At 45.6% G+C, this 20,392-nt stretch overlaps 1 protein-coding gene across 3 annotated transcripts in view; it reads left to right on the top strand.

The window, feature by feature from the left end:
• BIN1 (bridging integrator 1) overlaps positions 1-20,392 on the top strand; it is a 97,422-nt gene that overhangs the window by 29,451 nt on the left and 47,579 nt on the right. For all 3 annotated transcript variants that reach the window (XM_084265207.1, XM_084265206.1, XM_084265205.1), the window contains exons 2-4: positions 12,370-12,450; positions 19,135-19,189; positions 19,640-19,734. In XM_084265207.1, coding sequence (XP_084121333.1) covers positions 12,370-12,450; positions 19,135-19,189; positions 19,640-19,734 — 231 coding nt within the window. The remainder of the gene's footprint in view (positions 1-12,369; positions 12,451-19,134; positions 19,190-19,639; positions 19,735-20,392) is intronic.

Below are 20,392 nucleotides of genomic sequence, written 5' to 3'. Positions count from 1 at the left end.
TGGTAACTGAGCTCAGAATGCCGTCAAAAATAAAAGCTGCTGAGCTTGAATCAGATCTGGTTATCTGAGAACTGGAAACTGCATGAAGGGCAGAAGTGACTGAGTTGATAATGAGGAGCACTTAATGTTTTGCCTTGGCTGGGAGATCTTGATATGAAGGTTTGAGAGAGGATAAGTGTTGAAAACTACTTTCCTTGAATTGCTGCGACCTGTACCCAGCTTTAGGTTTTAGCAAACTTCGTGCTGCTGCTCTAGTGTATGAAGAAGATCTTTTTCTTCTGCTCTCCCTGTTTAAAACACAAACAAAAAATAAAAGGAAAGAAAAGGTAAAATCCCCTGAGGTGTTTCTCCCACTCTCTGGCTTCATGCACCAAACTCACGGATGCAGATGCTCATAAAGCTCTGCTGTCTGATGCAAGTGTGACACAGCTTCAGCACAGCACCCTTTCTGCCCTGAGGTGGTGATGTCAGCTGAGCTGGGCTCTCTTCTGCCACATAAGAAAAAGATAGGTGAGAAGTCTGCCCAGCACTCTGTAGAGGACATGGTCACGATGAGCTGGGAAGAGGGAGCAGCTGAACTCCTCACGTTGCCCGCTGTGGGAACACACATGCAACTGGTGACATGGGGATAGCATCCCCTTTCACACTGCTGGCAAATCTGTGACTGGTGTAGGTGGGATGGTGAAGTGTGAAAGGACCCTGCTCTCCACACACTGCAATATTAAGCAGTGTGTCATCTGTAGTACACATGATATGGATATGTCAGGTGCCCTTGTGCCCTTCACATTTGATTTGTGCTTTTGGGAGAAAAGGGTGCTATCCCAAAATGCTATTGGGATAGCATTTTTGCTTGTCCTGGAATTTCTGAAGCCCATACTCCTGTGTATACCTGATTATTTATTTCCTCACAATCCGGTGTTACTTCAAAAGATTTGGCAAAAGTAATCTTGTCAAGGCTTAAAACATCAAATAATTGGTCCTCTTTTATTTTCAATTCCATATTCCATTGCTCAAATCCTATTATTGCTTCCAATTGTTCCAATAAATCCCTCCCCAGCAGAGATTTAGGAGAATTTGGGATATATAAAAATCTGTGTATCCCAATTTGTTTGCCCAATTTGAGTTTGAGAGGTTCACAAAAGAATGCCTTTTCCTGTTGCCCAGTTGATCGAAGGATCAGATTCTGGATCGGATCCTTCGAGCAATGGAAGCATTTGCTGCCAAACCAGCCAGGTGGTCCTGGCTTAGTCTTTCTGTGGCACCTCCCTTCTAAAGATGTCCAAGTTCAGTGTCCATCTTGCTGGTAACTAATGGTGCAAACCTGCCTCATGTGGATTTGTTTGCAAGAGTTGTTGGAAGGAGAGGGCCTGTGCTTAAACTCAAGAATCTGAAGACTGGTGATATGACTTAAAAAAACCTTCTGATTTGTTCAGAAATGTCTTTTCACTGCTGGCCTGTGAGAGGGTGTTACTGTAGAGTCTCTTGTAAAAGAAGGCTTCCACATTACAAGTTTCAGCAGTACCTGCAAGCATATTTTAGACCTTTCCTAAGACAGCTAATAAAATGACTGGATGTACTGCTGTTGGGGGAGCAATCCTATTTGGGACTTTTGTTCCTTAAAAAATAATTTTGTAACATATTAAGGTGGAATTTTGTGTTTGAGGTGTTTTTAGTATATCCTAGTGATACTGGAAAGACCTGAATTTGGGATTTTGAGTGCTTTGGTTTTGTATTTTTCTGTTTGTTTTTCTGTTCTTTTTATTTTTTTATTCAGAGCTTTTAGGCTCTGCTGGATCCATTCAAAAATATTATGACCAAGTGTTTTTTAGTCTTTTAAAGTGCTATCTGAAGTGAAAACAAAGGAATACATACAGAGCGTGCATATTTCTCCAAAGACCTTGCTGTTTATAGGCTTTCTGCCAAAGCTGATGGCACAAAAAGATGTCTGAGCCCCTGGGCTTTGTGTACATTTCAATGTCATCTTTATTGCTTTCCTTAATGAGTCTGTACAAGACTAGAATTAGCACAGATTAGCTGCATGGTACTTCATGTGCCTTTTGCTTTCAGGACTCTGATTTGCAGAACAAGTCCTGCTGCTGTTTAGTGGAAAGCCAAGAATCAACCCATGAAGCTTGCTAAGATTTTGATATTGTAACCCAGCCATGTGGGCAGTAGGAGTGAACCTTTGCAGTGAGGTAAAGGGCTGTGAATGCTTTTTAAAGCAGCTCTGTGCTGGCTGGGTGTCTGTACTGCACTCAGTGAACTATCTGGCTGCCAGCGTGCTGTGAATCCTGTGTGAGATACGGAGTAGATTGTCTGTTAGTTCAGGTTCCTGATGATACCCTGGGAACTTAGAGAAAGTACTGAAAGAAACTAGATCAGTAAATGACCTTTCTGCGTCAAACCAAACAATACCCCCAAATTCCAAACACTACACTGCTCCTTTAACCCGTATGTATCATAACAGAGTCAGATTTCAGAAGGCTGGAGGCAGGGTGGGTAGGTGATAGATTTAACCTTGGTTTCCCGCCTACTTGTGCAAGGCTTGCCAAATGGCATTGGGTATGAGCTGCTTGCATGTTCAAAGATGGGAGGATGAAAACAACTGTCTTGTAGTAGCCTTAGTGATGCTCCTTCTGTAAGCACAAAGTTTTCAGAGAAAGGCGAGATGTAAGCTGTTGGCTTGTTACTCGAGTGCTCCAGGCAGTGTGGTAGATTAAGTACTCACTCCCCTTTGGTATTTTAAACCTACACCAAGGAGGGAAGAGGATCATGGACACCAGTTAGCAGACAACTACTTTGGAACCACCAGAATTCCTGACAATACCCCACTTCTCTAGTGGGTATCAGCTAAAATGCAAATTGTAGCCCATCCTTCTTTTCGATTTTTAAATGCAGAAGCCTCAGACAGTTGGTTCCCAGTGCTCAGAGCTGTGGGCAGGACAGCTCCCAGGTTTTCCACAAGTAGCAACCCACAGTCATGTGCAAAGAGTGGAGAAAAAGAAAAAATGTTAAGAAATTTGGTGACTGAAGATTTTTGGCATCTCAGTGGTTTTTAACTTACTGGTTTTAATAAATGTCCTTTTATTTCTAGATCTTGAGGATTTGCAAGGCTCTGCCTTCTACTTCTTCAAGGTAGAAACACTTTGAAGCTGGAATTATTCTGCATTGTGTGCTAGAATATTATGGCTTTACCTTCTGTAACAGTTTGGCATACCTCTTCATCACAGAGCTAATAAAAGCTGACAAGCCATCTTCAATGCAGCCTGTATAGTCTGTGGGCAGACTAAATTCATGTCATAGTATGCGTGTGAGTTACTACAGGTTCCTAGACTGTCTCTTCTCCAGCATCTTCTGCTAGCTGTCACCTACAGTGGTTCAAGATTGGTTAAGGCCCTAAGGTCTAGGCCTTACATCGAAATAAGCAAGAACTGTGTATGTGAATATTGTATAGGTGACTATAGGTGTTTAGAAAGCTTGAGCAACGTGGGTACCCGCACAGTGACCGACTCTTGTAGCATACAGGATTTTGCCTTAAGATAGGGGAGGTGAGTACCTACACACAGAACCTCATCTCCCATCTTTGCAGCAGTTACACTTTATCAGCTGAACAATAACCATCCTGCAGGCAATGCGTGGAAAGGCTACATAGGCAGAATGTCACAGTTTTTGGTGGTGGAGGAGAAACCTCCACCCTGGACAAGTATCCAAGAAGGGGTTTTCTGGAATTAGTCTCCTGACTTGGGGAAGCAAAATGAGGCTAGCAGAATGACGCTGGCAAAATTACTCTCCCCATCCTCTGAAGTCCTTGTGTTTGACCTCTCTTGAATAAGGACATTTCAACTTTGGAGGAAAATGCTCTGCTTGGGTGGTGATGGTCCTCAACATCCTTTAAGAGGGATGGATTTAGCAAAGAAGATTGTGCCAGCCAGCTATCATGTTTTTAGTCTGACCCATTGTGCTGTTTCTTTCCTTCCTGCTTTCTTCCTTGAGTTTACTTGTTGACAATGTACTATAGTTAGAGACAGTGTTAGCAGATCCTGGTAATGAACACTTCCCGGAGTGAGTGGCATTAAGGCAGGGAAATGTCAATTCCCAATTTAGAAAAGTGATGTGATCCCAGGTTAGAAATTGAAAGCAAAGTGCTTAGAACCTCCCTCAGAAAGAACTGAGTGCTGTCAGTAGTGTGGGGATGGGCTGAAGGAGGATCTGATGCAGGTTCTGCTTCGAAAACAAAGGAGGTCTTCATGGTGGTCCTCAGAGATGTTGGTCTTGCTGAGACCAGGAGTGGGGTCAGCAGATGTTGCTGCAGATGCTGAGAGTAGTAGAAAGAGAGGAAGAGGTAACCTGAGTAATGACAATTGCCCTGGCCTTCTTGCTAGGTCAGAGAATGAATTGGGGTTCTGGCCCTGTGTTCAGGAGGGCTCTTGAGTACTGGGCTCTGCTGATGGGCATGGCAATTTTGACTTGCAGAGCAAGACAGCAATTCTCCTATCATGGTGTGGGAGCCAGCTTCTTGAATTCCAGGTACAGGAAGAGCCTGAGATCTTAGACTCACAGTCTGGAGGGGAATGAGAGTCTCTGGACCTTGGGCATGCTTTGCCATTCTGCTGCCCCTCTGTTGTGCCACAGCACCATTCCTTATCTTTCGGCCATGGGGTGGACACAGGAAGCTGATGAATGTGCAGAGCTGAAGTACCCAGAGCCTTGTTTCTCCCTTTGCTGGCTGTTCTGGGCTGAACAAGTCCAAGGGTTAGGCCAAACTTACTATGTTTATCTGTGGTCTTAAGACACTTGCTAATGTTGTACTATGATGTACTATGTGTAATGACTTATTGTTTGATAACCGGTACTGTGAGTGATGCAAATCCCTTGTTTGATAGCCTGTAACTTGAAGAGTATCTCCAAAGGGAGCCAAGCACAGCAAGAAGCATCTTAACAGCAAGTGATTTCACAAGGGTGTTCCAATTAGTCCTCGTAATGAATATTATGCAATAATGTAAATACCTTTACAGAGCAGAGAATGCAAATAGGGAAGTGAGAGCCTGCTGGTAGTGGTAGTACTGATTAACATGCTCTACATGGTTGTGGTTTTGAGATGTTTAGGTGCAGCTGCTAGCTGAGTCTTTGCACCCATCTATGGTGGGCACTCACTGCCTCAGCCCATAAGGAGAAACTGAGCTCACAAACTTGGATTTGCCTGAGATCTTGGGTGAAGCACATGGTGTAGTTAGGAATAGTTTGTTGCCATAGGGCCATTACTACAGGCTTGTACCCTGCAGTTGCTTCAAGGAAGGCCTCTTGGCTTGGATCGAGGATGGCAACTGCTACAGAAGAATCTGCTGCAGCCAAACAGTCCTCTTTCTATGCATCATAGAACAAGGGGAGTCTTGAGCAGTGTATTCAAAGGAAAATATTGAAATAAAGCAAGCATTCTTAGATGAGCATGGTGCAAGATGCAACTTCAAAAGTGAGACAGGTCCTTTGTGTGCCCCATCCTTGGGGATATTGCTCACTGTTTGTGACTCAGCCTTAAGGATAAGCTGACCATCGTTCCAAGCCAGTAGACTTGAAGAAAGTTCTGTCCCTACTGTGTTTATTTCTACATCCTTTCTTAATACCTGGTGTAAACTCAAGAGGTATGTCCTGCAGGCTCAGGTCATGGTGAGGCTGCTCAGAGGCAGATGCTTGAGTTGAGCCTTCAAGGCAGAGTGACTCTTGCCACTACAGAAATTTTGCAACATAGGGCCAAAGACAAAATAGAATATAGGGCCAGAGACAAAATGGTTGACCTTCTGTTGCTGTCATCTTTCAGGATTTGGGAAGACCAGCTTTGGAAGGGTCTTACCATGTCCATCCCCTATGTGGAATTGGATCAGTCTGTCTTAAATCACACTCAAGATGCTTATCTAACTTTTAGGAAAGTCTTTCATTAGCAATGATTTAAATTCTTCACTGTTAGCATATTTTTGGGTGATGTTCTGAGACTTCAACACTGCAATGTGATCAGGAAATTATATTTTCAGTGGTTTGGGTTTTCTCCCTAGTCAGATTGAGTTTTAGAATATGACTAAGCATGCAAACCCTCACATATTTTAGAGGGACACCTGTAAAAATCAAATGTGATGTGACTTGAGACAACCCATTCTGAGTGCTCAGCTCATCTCTTTCCCATTTGCCAGATGGGGATGCCAGGGATAAATTTGGTAACTTTGTGACACACTGAACACTCACTCTTCTTTGCAGCTGGATGGATGTGGCATTGGACATGGATTTTCCAGGTCATTCAGGAAGTTTCTAACAAAATACAGTATTGAACCCTGATTTCTCAACTTAGCCCTGTGATTAGTCTTGTCTTTGCAGGATCTATTGAACCTTGTCAGCAAGTAAGAAGAAAACAAGAACTGCTTTGTCTGCAGAAAGTGTGACATTGCCCTTTCCCATCTTCCAGTGATCCAAGCGTCTTGCTGATTGCTCAGCCATGGGAATAATTTTTCTCAATTTAAAATGCAGTGTTGTTATGTTTGGAGTTTCTTCCTCTCTGCCCCCATCCTCCTTTGTCCAATTATTTCAAAGAAAGACTTGATTGTGCCAAGCTTACAGGAGGAAAGTCAGGCTGTCCCCAAAACCAGCCTAGAGGCAGGCATGGAGTGCAGGAGGACATGCCCTGCTCACAGAGAGGGTTGGAAGGGGAGTAGGATGCCTACTGCCACTCTTGCTTTTTTCCCTGAGACTGAGTACAAACCCCAAATTATTTCATGAACACAAATTACTTTGTGTAAGTCACATCTGGGAAAAGAACAAACCAGGCTTTAAAAAAAAAACCAACCCAACATATGAAACTTCCTTTGTACCTTATGAAGTTATGTGGCTTCTTTCTTTCTGTCTGACTTGGACACTTCTACCCCTGTTCCGAGTATAAGGTCTTCCATGGAAGAACAGACAGCGGCCTGTGATCAAAGATTTATTTGTTCTGTTGCTTAGTTGACCCATTGGCACATGCCAATTTGTTGCAATTCAAAATTAGTCACAGTATTTACTGGCTCTGTGCCCAGTGGGTAGTTGGGAGATAACGCACTCGAGTTGGCGGGTAGAGCAAAAGTCGGCAGCATCGTTCACGAGGGGTGGGGAGGTCAGGACGTGAAGTGATTTAGGAGTATTAGGCCCGTATCTGTAAGGTGTAACTGCAGGCCCCTTCTCTGATAAAGTGGGGAGTAAGGTGTGGTGGACCTGCAGGACTAAAGTTGTGTCTGCTCTGTCTGTGGGCTTAACGACTCCCTTCACTGGGACCTGACCACCCTAAATTTGTGTGTTTCATGCCCAGATTTAGCTCTGTTTAGGAGCTCTGTTTAAGCTGTGTTTAAATTTTGTCTTCCTACTCATCACTTGCATTCCCTTAACTGGTCTTTGATCTAGGTGACCCATATTCTAGGAAAAACAGAGTTTTGTTAGGTTACTAGTTCATATAACAGATCTATGTGGAGTTTGCTGAAAATATTTGGGCTTTCAGACTGTTGTGGCATTGTTATTTCAGAGGAGACTGTGAGAACTGTGGATGTGTTAACCAGTGGGTGTATATTTTATCTATCAGAAGGTGTAACCATGAGTCTGTTATTTAGAGCAAAGCATTTTAGTTGGTCTCATACTGCTTCTTGATGCTAGCTGCTGCATCAGTGTCTGTCCTTAGTGATGCTTGCTGTTCCACATCAGAGAGGTTGGTGGTCACGGGCCTGACCTCCAGATCCCCATTTCCTTCATGCCCAGTGCTCAGAGCAGGGGAGATGCTGTGCTAAGCAGTGCAGGCGTTTGCCCTTCGGGAATGCTTCCTCCTGTACAGTTGGAAAAAAGAAGATAAGCTGCAGCCAGATGAGGTGCTTCTTTTTGAGTCTTTAAAAACTGTGGCATATAGGTAATAGTCATCCTGTGAGTCTTACAGTCTTAACTTTGAGAAAAGCCTGCAGCTCAGATTTCCCTAAGGAAACTCAGTTTTCCTGGGAAAAGTTGCTGTTTTTAAAGGCTATTTCATGCCTTTACTTATCTGTCCATTGCTAGCAGAATGTCAGATCTGATACAGAGGATTTCCAAATTTCCCTATTGCTTCTTCTGTGTTATCTCACTTCTAAAAAAACACCAATAAAAAACTTCCTGTAAATAGCACCAGCAGATTACAAATACATCCATGGTATGAGGGGGGAATGTGGTAATTTAGTTATTTCATAACAGCATCTTGCCTTCAAGGATCTTAAATAGCTTTTAAAACTTCAGGTAAACTCTGAATCTCTTTGATCCTTGTTGCTTTTATTCAAATACAGGGAAAACCGAGGCTCCATGGCTGGAACTTGGCTGTTTGGAGATGCTTCAGTTGTTGGTCAGGTGCCTGTGATCCTGGTTTGAGAAATGCAGAGCACCTGCAGATTTAGCTAACTGTTGGAAGAGACCTGGTTTCTGAGCAATGCTGGAAAATGGTGTTTAAGTGTCCAAATATGCTTGGTGCCTGAGACCAAAAACGTTGGCTGGGACAACACCCCCATCCTGTTGTAGTGAATCCATAGTGAGCCAGGACTGGAACGCACAGCAATGCTGGAGCCCCTCTTGAGATCCATCCCACAAGGTGTTTTGTGGGATTCATACAAAGTATTCCCTCCTTCACCCTGGCTTACACCATCATGAAATGGTCCCTGTCCTTATGCAGGGTCATGACTTCCCAGGTCAAGGGCAGACCAAGGAGCCTAGCCATGGTTGTTTCTTAATCTTTTAAATGCCAGATCCATGCCCGGTGTGGTTTGCCTCCAGACAACAGCTGACACATCACGCCATCTCTGATCTGCCCTGAGATTTGGGAGCAGTAGTGGGGTCCTGACTCTTACCCTGGTAAATCTGCTCCATTAATAGCTATCAAAGAGCCTGAAGTTTCCATCCTAACTTTATCTGGCTTTGCAGCAAGCTGGAGGATTAAAGACTGTCGCAGGGGAAGGGAGGGAGCAGCCGTGGCTCACCCGGAATAGCCTGACCTATGACGGCACGTACCAGCCTGGGGAGGGGAGTTGTCCTGTGAGCTCACTGGTTATTAGCAGTGAGCCCAGACATGCCTGCAGTCAGCAGCACACTCAGGGCCATCTGCTCCATCCCAGGATGGTTTAGGAGCTCCAGAGGGATTTGTTAGTACAGCTTGCCTTCATGGCTCTTTGATGGGAGCTCTGGGAGCGGGCTTGGGGGGGCAGCTTTGTGGAACCATCATTGTATGCTGCGGGTGACCTTAGGGTTTCACCTCTGAGCTGTTTGTATGGGGCAGATCGGCATGAGGAGATAAGCCCTGCCTTGCTGCAGCCTGGATCTGCTGCCTCTGCTGTGTCAGCAAATAATAAGGGGATCAAAGTAGGCTGTATGGCTGGGCCAGCAGGCATGGGGCACAAGCCTTCAGCTACCAGATGGGGTAAGAGTGTAGGAAGCAAGAGCAGGTTTTTTGCTGTAGCCAGGGGTTCTTTTTCCACAGCCTGTCTTGTTTTGTTTTCCTTACCTTGCTCCTCTATTAGTGTCCCCATGTCCTCTGTTTCAGCTGCCCCATGTGACTACTGAGGAAAAATCCTTCCCCCTCATTCAGATCTGCTCCTGAGCTGAGCATCGCTGTTGCAGCAGGAGTTTTTCCCTTAGAGGTAGGCTGTGTAGAGCACTTCCTAATGCCTGGGTGACCCCAAAATCAGTGTGCTTGTCCCCAGAGTGGAGCTACAGATTAACTTCTTGGACATGTGGGAAGCAGGCACACAGCCACCACAATGAATAGTCTGTGGGTGCTGCTCAGTGTTTTACACCAGGAAGCACTGAGGCTCTTCTAAATATTTGACCCTGGAGACATACTCCAGATTCCTCCTAGTTAAGGGGTCTGCTTCCGTCCCCGCAAGGCCTGAAAGAATTGTGTCTCCTCACTAGCCAGACAGATGCATTGCCCCATAAAAAGCTCCTTTGTATCCCAAACAATTCTATTGATCCACACATTGGAAACACAGTTCTGCTTCGGAATTTGCAGCTTGCATACTTTACTTGTCGATGGTGTGTGCTACCGGACTTATGGCTCTTTGGACATCTAGAAATCACCCAGCAGGTCCATAGATCTTGTACCCAAGGGAGTACAGCTGAACACAGGGCCTCCGAGCAGCATCCTTTCTAGAAGAGGTTCACCATACCACCTGATGAGGAAACTGAGGCCATACTGAATCCTTTTCTTCTGGCATAGCTGAGAAGTGTGTAGTCTCGGCAGCAGGACTTCTGTGGCATATGTTCCCTATCACTGGAGCAGATAAGGAAGGCTGGCATACAGGACTCTGCCTGGCCAGTCAATATTGCTGTTTTGGCTCCCCCCATAAGCTCTTCTGTGCTGTTTGAGAGGAAGAAGGGAATATTCGTGCTCTCTCTGTCCTGCTGCAGACAGGTTTCCCAAGCACATCAGGTGCTTGTAGCTGCAGTGTTTGCTGCTGTCGCCTGACAGAAAGTTGTGCTGGAGGTTTTCAGTTCAGCTCTTTGTGACTAAGAGGAGAGTCTTCAGCTGTATGTGTCCTTTCCCCTGCTTTTGCTGACACGTGAATACTTCGGTGATTCCCTGGGGGTGATGAGGCTGCTGAACTGAGGGAAGAATGAAAAACAGTGATTCCTTCTTAGATATTAAATCCCAGCCTAAGTAAGGGGACTTATGGGCTGGGTGCTGAATGACTGCACTGATTTATCATGTCTGGTGCTGGAGTCGGTTGTTGCATCATCAGCGAGCTGGGAATATGCATACTTATGTGGTGGAGAGGGGAACTGAGATAAGCCAACTAGACATAACACAAATGTCCTCTAGCTTGGCTGTGTAAAAGATGAGTAGGTCAGGAGGTGCCTTGACAGTTGGACTAAATGATCGTAGTAGGTTCTTTCCAATTGAAAATGGCCTATTCTGTTCCTCTTGCATGGACCTTCTCAATGCCAACTGGGTGACCAAGCAGGAAGGTTGGATTCCTGTTCTGTTTTTTTTCCAGTCTCTGTGAAGATCTGTGGGTAGGAAAAGGAGCTGGAGGGAGCTGGCTTGGGCGGTTGTCATGCTACCTGGCAGTCAGTCCGTCAGGGTGGCTGGTCTGGAGACAGTTACTAGTGGCCTTCCTGTAGAAGTGATGGCAGTAACATGCACCTGTTTTTCCATCTTGACCCTCTTCTGTCTAAGAGGGGCTGAACATGATGGCTGTGACCTGTGGCTAAGGAACTGCTGTGCTTGGCAGAGCAAGAGAGACATCAGCTTTACAGTGCTTTTGCCAGTGAGGGCTCCCTTGCTTTTTGAAGTGTTCCCTCAGCACCCTTTCTAGCCCATCACTGGCTCCCCAGAACATCTTGTGACTGAGGTCTGGGTGGGCTTTTCTCTGTTTTTACTGGCCCTGTGACAAGGCTTTTAAATTTTTTTCTTTTTTTTTTTTTTTTTTTTGGCACAGTCATGTTGCATTTTTTGACTAATAAAGATGATGCAGTCGAGCTTAACCAGCCACAGTTTACATCCTTGTCTCCCTGCTTCTGGAGTTGTTTGGTGCATGACAAATAACTGCTGCCCTCCTCCACAGCTGCAGTTTGCCCAGCCTGCTTGTGATGGCCAAAAAATGAAATGCTTTGTTCAAAGCCTGGGAGCGACCCACTTAGCTGCCTGGAGAGATCATTAAGAGAGAAGTGTGATAAGGGAAGTAGTCTGATAAGGACCTATTTTACAGATTGTGGAGAGGTGTGCCATGAGAGGAGCAGGGCTGGCTGCTGACACTCTCAGATGTGACACTTAGTGACTGCTTGTGTTGTGCAGATTGATGGTGTTAAGTGCCCAGTAGATCTGAAAGGCCAACTCCTGCCAAGCATGTGCGAAAAGGTGGAAGAAGGTGGCAGTTTGACTGCTTCAGCCACCTTCTCTCTCAAAGTCGGTCTCTGACTGGCTTTCTGTGTTTTGAGGACAGCCCAGCTCTTCTGGAAGCAAATTTCCCCTGTCTGGATCAGAGACTAATGTTAACTCAGGCTAAGTGTAACCACACAACACCAGAGGCATATTAGGGATGTGGTTTTGTTTCTTGCTGGACCAGGAGATAAACAACACTGTGGCTATTGCCTTGTCAGCAAAAATCATTAGACTGGTGAAAGACAAACCTCAACTGTACTCTTTGGTACAGCAAAGTATGAGAGGTCTGAGTTCATCCTGATTTGTTTGTAAGACTTTTCACGCTATGTCCATGCAAAGAAATATTCCAGAAACTCTGACAATAAGGGCCACTTTAAAAAAACTTACATTCTTTCAGCCTCACCAGCAAAAACTTGTTTGTCTCTGCTGTATCTGTGTTTGAAGTCTCCTATCTTTCTGCTCTCTTTGTGCAGGTCCTTCAGAAGCTTGGGAAAGCAGATGAAACAAAAGATGAGCAGTTTGAACAGTGCGTGCAGAACTTCAACAAACAGCTGGTAAGATAATTGGTGATATGTAATTACACCCTGGGTTTCAGTATTCACTTCCAGTCATCTGCTGCAATATGCAATTAAATCCCACTAAATGAAACGATGCCGTAGGCCTACTGAAGTGACCCACAACTCGTTGCTGTTAACTTTGGAGAAATTACCCTGTGTCTTCCAGCGTCCCTGTCATGGAGTCAGTGAGAGTGTATGCTGAAAAACAGTATTTGTTCCAGACCCAAGTTTAGGAAAAGAAATAGCTCAAGCAGAACCCTTCCTTCAATTAGCAGCTGCTTTGTAATGTGACTTTTCCCTGCTGGGCTGGAAGTGGAGACATAAGAGCAACATTGTGTCTCCAGAAGATTGATACGATGGGAAACAGATTAGAAATAAAAAATAAGTTGGAATGGGGCAGATTCAGTTCCCTAAGCACAGCAGAGGGCAAAAGAGAAATAAATGATGAAAAGGGAATGTCCTTCCATGGCTGAGATCTGACTTCCTCCCCATGCTTGCACAATCGCTGTGTCAGGCCTGAGTCATTATTCTTCCTGGTGTCTGCTTCATCCCTGTGTTTTAGCACACACAAATATTTTAACAGTGTAGCAATTTTCCCCCCCACCCTCTTACTTAAACATCAGTGGGTTTATAACCTGATCTGGGTGTAGGGTTTGTGTTTTGGGGTTTGTTTTGTTTGTTTTCTGTGGGGATTTTTTTGTGGATTTTCTTTCTTTCTTTTTTTTAATCTGGAGCCCTCACCACCCAGAGGAGGGGAAAACGTTTCCCCAGGGGATTTACACCATAGTGCAGGGTGTTAAGGAAAGTGTTGGTCCTGTTTCATAGCAGGAAATGCAGGCCACACCAAAGCTCAGGTGGTGCTGAAGAAATCTTTTAGCCTCTTTGTGCCCTGATTAGGCCCATTTCTGGAGCTGTTAGCAGCTGCATCATGTCTGTTAAGACTCAGCAGATGTGGTTGTGTGTCACAAAAGCAGCTGAGAAGGGATTTGCCTCAGCTGAATATAATGAGAATCTTTCAGTCTGACTTTGACTTATGCCTAGCTGGAGCTGACTGCAGATTCCTGGAGAATAATGCTCATTCTCTTGGCAGCAATAGTAGGTGTTGCTCCAGAAGTTCGTGCAACATCTCTATAGCATGTCCACCAATGATAATCTCTTGTACACAGAGGAATACAGTTTGGCTTCTTTCTGATGACATAACATTGCCAGGTGTGACTTTTCTGTATCATTTTAAAGTATCAGCAGTGAAGAAACAGCCTTTTTTACAGAGAAATACTGAAGAATTCAAATCTGAACTTCTTGATCTGGCTATCTGGGATGGCTTTGCAGTTTCCAAAGCCACAAGTTCCAGCTGTGCATGGAGAAGCCTGTTAAAGAGGCACTGCTTCTGTACCCCTTACAGCTGAATTTCTTTTCCCATCTTGCAGGGGCTGGGCATGAACTAAATTCTCCAAACAATTTATCAAAGGAGCTGGAGGCTGCTCTGCATTTGCTGCCTGGGTTCTGTTGGTTTTGCTTTTGCCCTCAGTTTCCCTATTACTAAAAAAAACCCAACTGCACACCATGCCTGTTATACAGGGCAAACCACAAATGTGAGTTAGCTGGGCTGTTAGGATAGCCAGGGCTGCAGAATTACTGTGATGCCGAGGAGACTGGGGAATATATGTGCGTGTATACATACTTGGTTTTGGTTTTATATGTACATGTGGCATAGCTTTATGTGTGATTTCTGTGTCTGCTCCTTACAAAGTCTGCTCCAGTGGGAAATTAAGGCTGGCAGAGAGCTGATCTTTAGCTGCAGGCTTGTGACAGCACAGCTCTTCTGTGGAATTGGCTGGGGTGAGACCAGGCAGTGGTGGTGTTTGCTGCTTGATTAGAGGCTCCTCTGACTCTAATGACTGTGTTTGGGCCACTTTGATATATGTTCCCACGCATGGGCTGTCAGTGAACGGAGAGCAGGTCTAAAAATCACTTATTTTCAACCCAGGCATCTTGTGGTTCTTTGAAATGGTGGCTGAGTGAACGTAAGGGAAAGCTTTGCACTTCCCAGCTCTCAGCATGTTCAGGTTCATACAAGAACACTGCTCTGAGCTCTCTGAATGGTAGGAGCTTTCTAGCACAGACAGATGGGATTTGCTGCGTGACAAATGAGCTGGATATAATCATGTTTCTGCAGGGCTACAGGGCTCGCCTGTGTCTCTTGAAGGCTTGACAGGTGGCACAACTGGCCCCCATAATACTCCTTCGTGACAAATTATCTTTGGCAATTAACCTGCAGAAAGTTCATTTGAAGGCTCCCCCTTCCTTCCCTTTATCAGTGCCCCTTGTGTTCAGGCACAAGGGTCTGTCCTGGAAATTGTCCTCGTGGACCTGGGAGCAAGGGGTGTGCTGCTCAGGTGCAGCGCAGCCCCTGCCCGAGGTATCCCAGGCTTTGGCTTCTCTTCTCCTGCGTTTGTGACACTTGCTGGAGAGACAGAGCGTGGGAGGCTGGTGGCAGCCCTTACACCTGGCACCCACCGCCTCGTGTTCCTGCCTGACAGAGTGCCTGGGTTTCGATACCCTGCATGAGCTGTCACTCGCCTGGAAGTTCTGGGTGGGTTTACAGCGTTTCACACCAGATGCATGAGAGACAAGCTGCCATTGGCACAGGCTGCATCCATCTCTGCCCATACCCCATGGTGTTCGGCACAGCCTCAGCCTGCTCAGCAGGCAGCCTGGACTTAATCTTTGCTCTTGCATATAGGTTTGGCTGTGGACCTGGACAGTGAGCAGCTCAGAGAGAGACTTTCTCTCCAGGCAAGAAGCCTCCAGGCTCAGCAGTTTCTATTTCATCTTGTGTAGCAAAACAAGTTAAACAGCTTGCCCAGTACACCAGGTTTGGAGCTTCACACCAGTTGTTCATGCTTTGTGTCTTAGCAGGGCTGAAGCTTTGCTGAGTGAGGTTATCTGGGGCTGTTGTTTCAGTGCTTTCCCCCTCCTACTGCTTTATAATTCCACAGTTTGCTTTTCCAGTCCTGTATTAATCCAGTCTGGAACTGGACATTATCTGTTCCTCAGGTGTAGAACATCCCTGCTGATAATAAAAAACATTCCCACTGGAACTGCAAAAGCAGGAAGTTCTGTAAAGAAGGGGTCACAGTCTAATGTTAGGATGAAAGAATGTCTTTGGAAGACTACAGGGGGAAAAATGGTTTTAAGAAACCTGTCTGCTACTGAGAAACAGCTCTCTGGAAATTCTTACCCTAGTGCTCAGTGAAAGGTATTGTAAATAACACATGCCCCCCAACAAAACAATAAAGCAGAAAAAGAAATCAAACTACTCTTTAACAGAACTATTAAGTACTAGATGCTTCATTAGGTCTTTGGAGAGAGAGCTCTTCCAGCCTCCCAAGCACAGCACTTCTATTTTTAAATATGCATCTCCCAGTGCATGCTATCCTTTATGTTCCACCTGGCTGTGTTCTAGGCTCTGGGGGTTGAACTACAACCATACCTCTCTAACTTACCTCTGCACACCCTTAAACCTACTGCTCTGATAACTGGGAAGTGGATTAATTTTGCAGATTGCAGTTTCACTTTCTTACCTAGGTTTTTTTTTAACCTTTTTAGGAAGCATCTTTAAATGTGCACTCAAGGGTGTTGAAAGCTTCTGTTCTATACAGTATTTGACAGTGTCTGACTACGTTGGGAGAGGTGTTTATGCAGGAACGTGGCTGTACTTGACAGCTTGCTATAGCTGGCTTGAAGAAAGCAGGTGCTGCATGCACAGAGAGATAGCAGTTGCCAGGGTTTCTCAGCAAAGTGTTAATGCTTAAAATAATAAAAAGAAACCCTTATAGCAAGTGAGGAAGCTGCCTTACTGGTGGCCAAGAAGTAAAGCAATGGAGATACCAAAGAGGAACTTGGATGGGAACTCCAGGTGCCCAGGGGAGCTGGGGAAATGGATTTCATGGCAAAACTTTGAACTTGAGTCTCTTTGAAAATCTTTCTGCCTGCAGATTTTGCAGGCTGTACAGTCTATCCATTGTCCCTGCAGGCTTGGTACTTGTAAGAGTTACCCCACAGTCATGGAGATCAGTGATAACTGACTTTAAACATCAGCAAGGGGTGACTATGAAAGACCACTCCAGTTGCACGATGCAGCACTGTACATCATCAGTACATCACTGTACATGCAGCTGACAGCACATCGTGGCGAAACAAGTGCCTGGAGAATGTCAAGGACTAGTTGTGCATCTCTGCAATTACACACTGCAGTATTCAGGTCCTGACTTGCAGGTTTTCCAGGTCTTGATTCGATGTGAACTGTGATGCCGCAGGTGTATCTCTCAGAGGATCCTTGTGTCCTCCTGGCTTTCAGATTGGGCACTGAGGCTTGAAGAGGTCCTGAGTCTAGGTTCTGTGTGTGCTGCTTTGGCAGAACTCAGGCAAATATGGGCACAATTTTAGAGGTGGTTTCTGATTTTAGATGTTATAATTTTGAGTGTTACCGTTCTAGACATTGTGGTGGCCAAGGGAGTGGTGGGCAGGTTCTGCAGACCACCTTCCCTGCTTTTGGGATTGGTTTTCTGATAACCTCAAAGTTGTGTGTTCAGATTTAATGAGTTGTCAGAATATTATAGCTGCAGGATGAGAAGGTATCCATCAGGTAGATTTTGAATGACACTTTTTCTGTGCAATTTCCTCTTGTTTTCTGACATCTGATCATACTTGTTTTCACACCGATTTCTAGCACTGCTTTCCTCTAAGCCATCCGTGCTTCTGTGTTGGGCACAAGCAAACACACCTAACAGCTTGATTGAACTGCTGCTTGTTAGCTTAGCATCCCTGACAGTCCTGTGATTGTGCTTTTTGATTACCATGGCATCTCCTCCCTGGTGTTTTACTGCTGGGAAGGTCTCTGCTCATGTTTCCACACTCCCCTTAAGCCAGCAAAAAGCTCTGCATTAGTTTGCTTTGTGTTTTAAGAAGTCCTGGGACTCTTGCAGCAGATGTCATTACTCCTTTCCTCTTGTACTCTCCTTGGGTCAGTACCCAATGCTTCTCTAGGAGTCTTGCTTTCTTCTATAGAAGTGGCCAGCTCCTTCCCATCCCTTTTTTTCTTTGTTAATGACAGTAGGAAAAGGACAATTGTGAACTCATCCAGAACTTTTGAGGCAAGGAAAACAAATTGGGCTATAGTGTTGGAAGCAGATGGATTTTTCTGCGAAGCTATGCTAGCACTGCCACTCAACAGTTGGGCACATTTAACCTCTTTTTAGTGAGCACAGCTGCAGTGAGAGCACAAGGGATCCCCACATGAGCTCAGTTGAGGCAAGAGATGCTGGAGTTGTGGGGAGGGCTGATGGGAAACATCTGCTTTTGAAGCTAGTAGCTCTGAGGCAGCTGTCAGAGATGTCCTGTGGGCTCCCTGTCTCTGGAGTTGTCTTCAGCTGTCTAAATTCATTATGCAGCCTATTCCCCCAGCCCCCCTGCAGTGGGATACAAACTGGGAAAGAAGAGGAAGACTGGTAGCAGGCTGTGAGGAAGGTGTGAGGTGTAGTTGTTGCTCTCCTGGATTCTTTTTACAGCTACTTTGGGGATTCATGAGGATTCAGTGAGATCCCACAGTTAGGGAAACCTTTTTAAGACAGAGATCTTTGCTTCTCAAACTTCTTCTGTAATTATTGCATACTCCAGAGGTTTGTCTGCAACAGGTGTCCCCAGTGCTTGCTGCTTCCATTGCTGTGACATGCACTGTGGTGGTGGTGGTGAACTTCTCAGTTCTCACTCTTCCTTTTGCTTCTGTTTGCGTAATGTCACCATCTGGATTTGTGACTATTTCCCTGTCTGGTTTCCGCCTCTGTGACTGACATGTGGCAAGGTGGGCCTGAGTATGCTTATCCTAGTGCAGGAGAGAAGGCGTGTGAGGAGGGCATGTGTGTGTCTGAATCAACTTTACTGTAAAAATCTCTACAGCTCTTTCCAGGCTGGGTCCTTGTACTGCACCCAGCTGTGTCATCCGAAAGCAAAACTCAAACCAGCTGCTGGTTTTAATCCTTTGTTTCCTAGTGAGTGGGATCTGCTGCTGGCAGGCCACCCCCACAGTGCAGCTAAAGAAAAAGATTATTTACTCTGTATTTGCAAGCTCTGCCACACAGGGAAAATGGGAGAGGATGTCTGGGCAGCTCAGTGGTCTCTTGTACCCACTTAGCTCTGAGGTTTTGGTTTGCAGTGTAGTGGGAACAAGTGGTGAGCTAAACTGCTCCAAACCAGTATAAAATAAATCAAATTTATCTATCTTCCTTATCCTACAGCCTCCCTCCAGTTACAGCTGTTGCATAGGCCCTCTAGCCCTTGGCTTATAGACTAATGGTTGCCCTTAGGACCCTCTGTAGCTGCTTGTACAAAATCAAAACACTAAAGCCGTCTCTGCTGGGAAGAGCCCATCACAGCTTTACACACATCAAATTACTCAGTACCTTGTGGTGGTGGTGTTGCTCAAATGTGCTGGCAGGCTGTGGGCTTACCAAGTCAGAGGGCTGTGTGGTCTCCCCCTGTTAACATTTATGTTCCATGTGGTTATAGGGCTGGTGTGTAGCCCATCTGCAAGACCACTTTTCTTTATTTAGAACAGCTTTACTGCTCCTTCTTACACTCTATGTGAGAAAACAGCTGATGATCTTCCCCTTATGTTCACAGTCCGAAGGCACGAGGCTGCAGAAGGACCTCCGAACTTACCTGGCATCTGTAAAAGGTAAGATCCACTCAAGCAGAGGACTGTTTCCCCTCTGGTGCTTACATATGCAGTGAGGTTTCTGTAGCCATGCCCTTCCTGGTGTTTCTTCACCTGTGAGTTGTAAGAGAGGTAAACCTTGTCTGGGTGGGGAATCTTTCAGAGTCCTTCAGGACCACCTGGGATGGAATGGGGTTGTGCTTTGATGCCAGACAGGCAGATAGACCCTGTCTTAGCAGATAGACCCTCATGATGAACACAAAGGGTTTGACTGCATCCTTGGTTCTTTTCTCCCTCTGGTTACCTTCCATCTCTGCGTTCTCAAGAGTCAGATATTCTGTAAGGAAGAGCTTAGCAATTGTTATAACCCTCCTGTGTCCCCATTCCTCGGGGTAAGTGTTAAACTGTGAGGAACACATGATTTAACACATGGTTTCCTCCTTTCTGAAGCAGTTCCCTCTTCTTTCCTAGCCATGCACGAGGCCTCCAAGAAGCTGACAGAGTGTTTGCAGGAAGTTTATGAGCCAGATTGGCCTGGGAGAGATGACACAAATAAAATAGCAGAGGTAAGACTTTGTCCAGGATATGGGGTCACCAGGCTCGATCTGTCAGAGGAGATGAGCTTTAAAAGCTGTGTCTGTGTGCCACACTTCACGCATATGACTCTGCAGATGAACTGAAGAGTGAAACTCAGCACTGGGAAGTCACAAAGACTGAAAGGATGTGGCCTGTCCTTTTTCTGTGTAGGACACTGACCCGAGATGCTTGAATGCTACACAGAACCACAGGCTTATGCCCACAAACAATTTCTTCCCTCAACAGTGGCTAAATGAGCAGAGGAATCCAAAAACAGTAGGATCAACTGGATGCATTGCTTACCCTCTGTGCAAGACAAAGGGGAGCTAAATCTATGGCCAAACATGGTCAGAGCAGCCATTGTGTAGCTGCAACAACCCCCCACTCATGGCAGTATCACTAGTTGCCATATTTTAGTTGCCAACTTGTTCAGCTGAGGTGTGTGTCACCCCAACCTGTTGTTCTTCTCATCCCTTGGTAAGGTGATGCCTGTCCAGCTTTCCCAGGTGTTTTCAATGGAGCTGAGGAGACACAGCCTGTCATTGGACAGCTCAGATCCCCCTTGGTGCTTGTGTGTGATGGGTCCAGCTGGAAGCAGGCACTTTCTGCTCCCTGGCTTGGCTCTTCTGCTGAGCAGCAGCTGTGGCA

Source organism: Gallinula chloropus (assembly GCF_964237585.1).
Source record: "Gallinula chloropus genome assembly, chromosome: 5".
Taxonomy (NCBI): domain Eukaryota; kingdom Metazoa; phylum Chordata; class Aves; order Gruiformes; family Rallidae; genus Gallinula; species Gallinula chloropus.
This window is presented reverse-complemented; position numbering and strand designations above follow the sequence as displayed.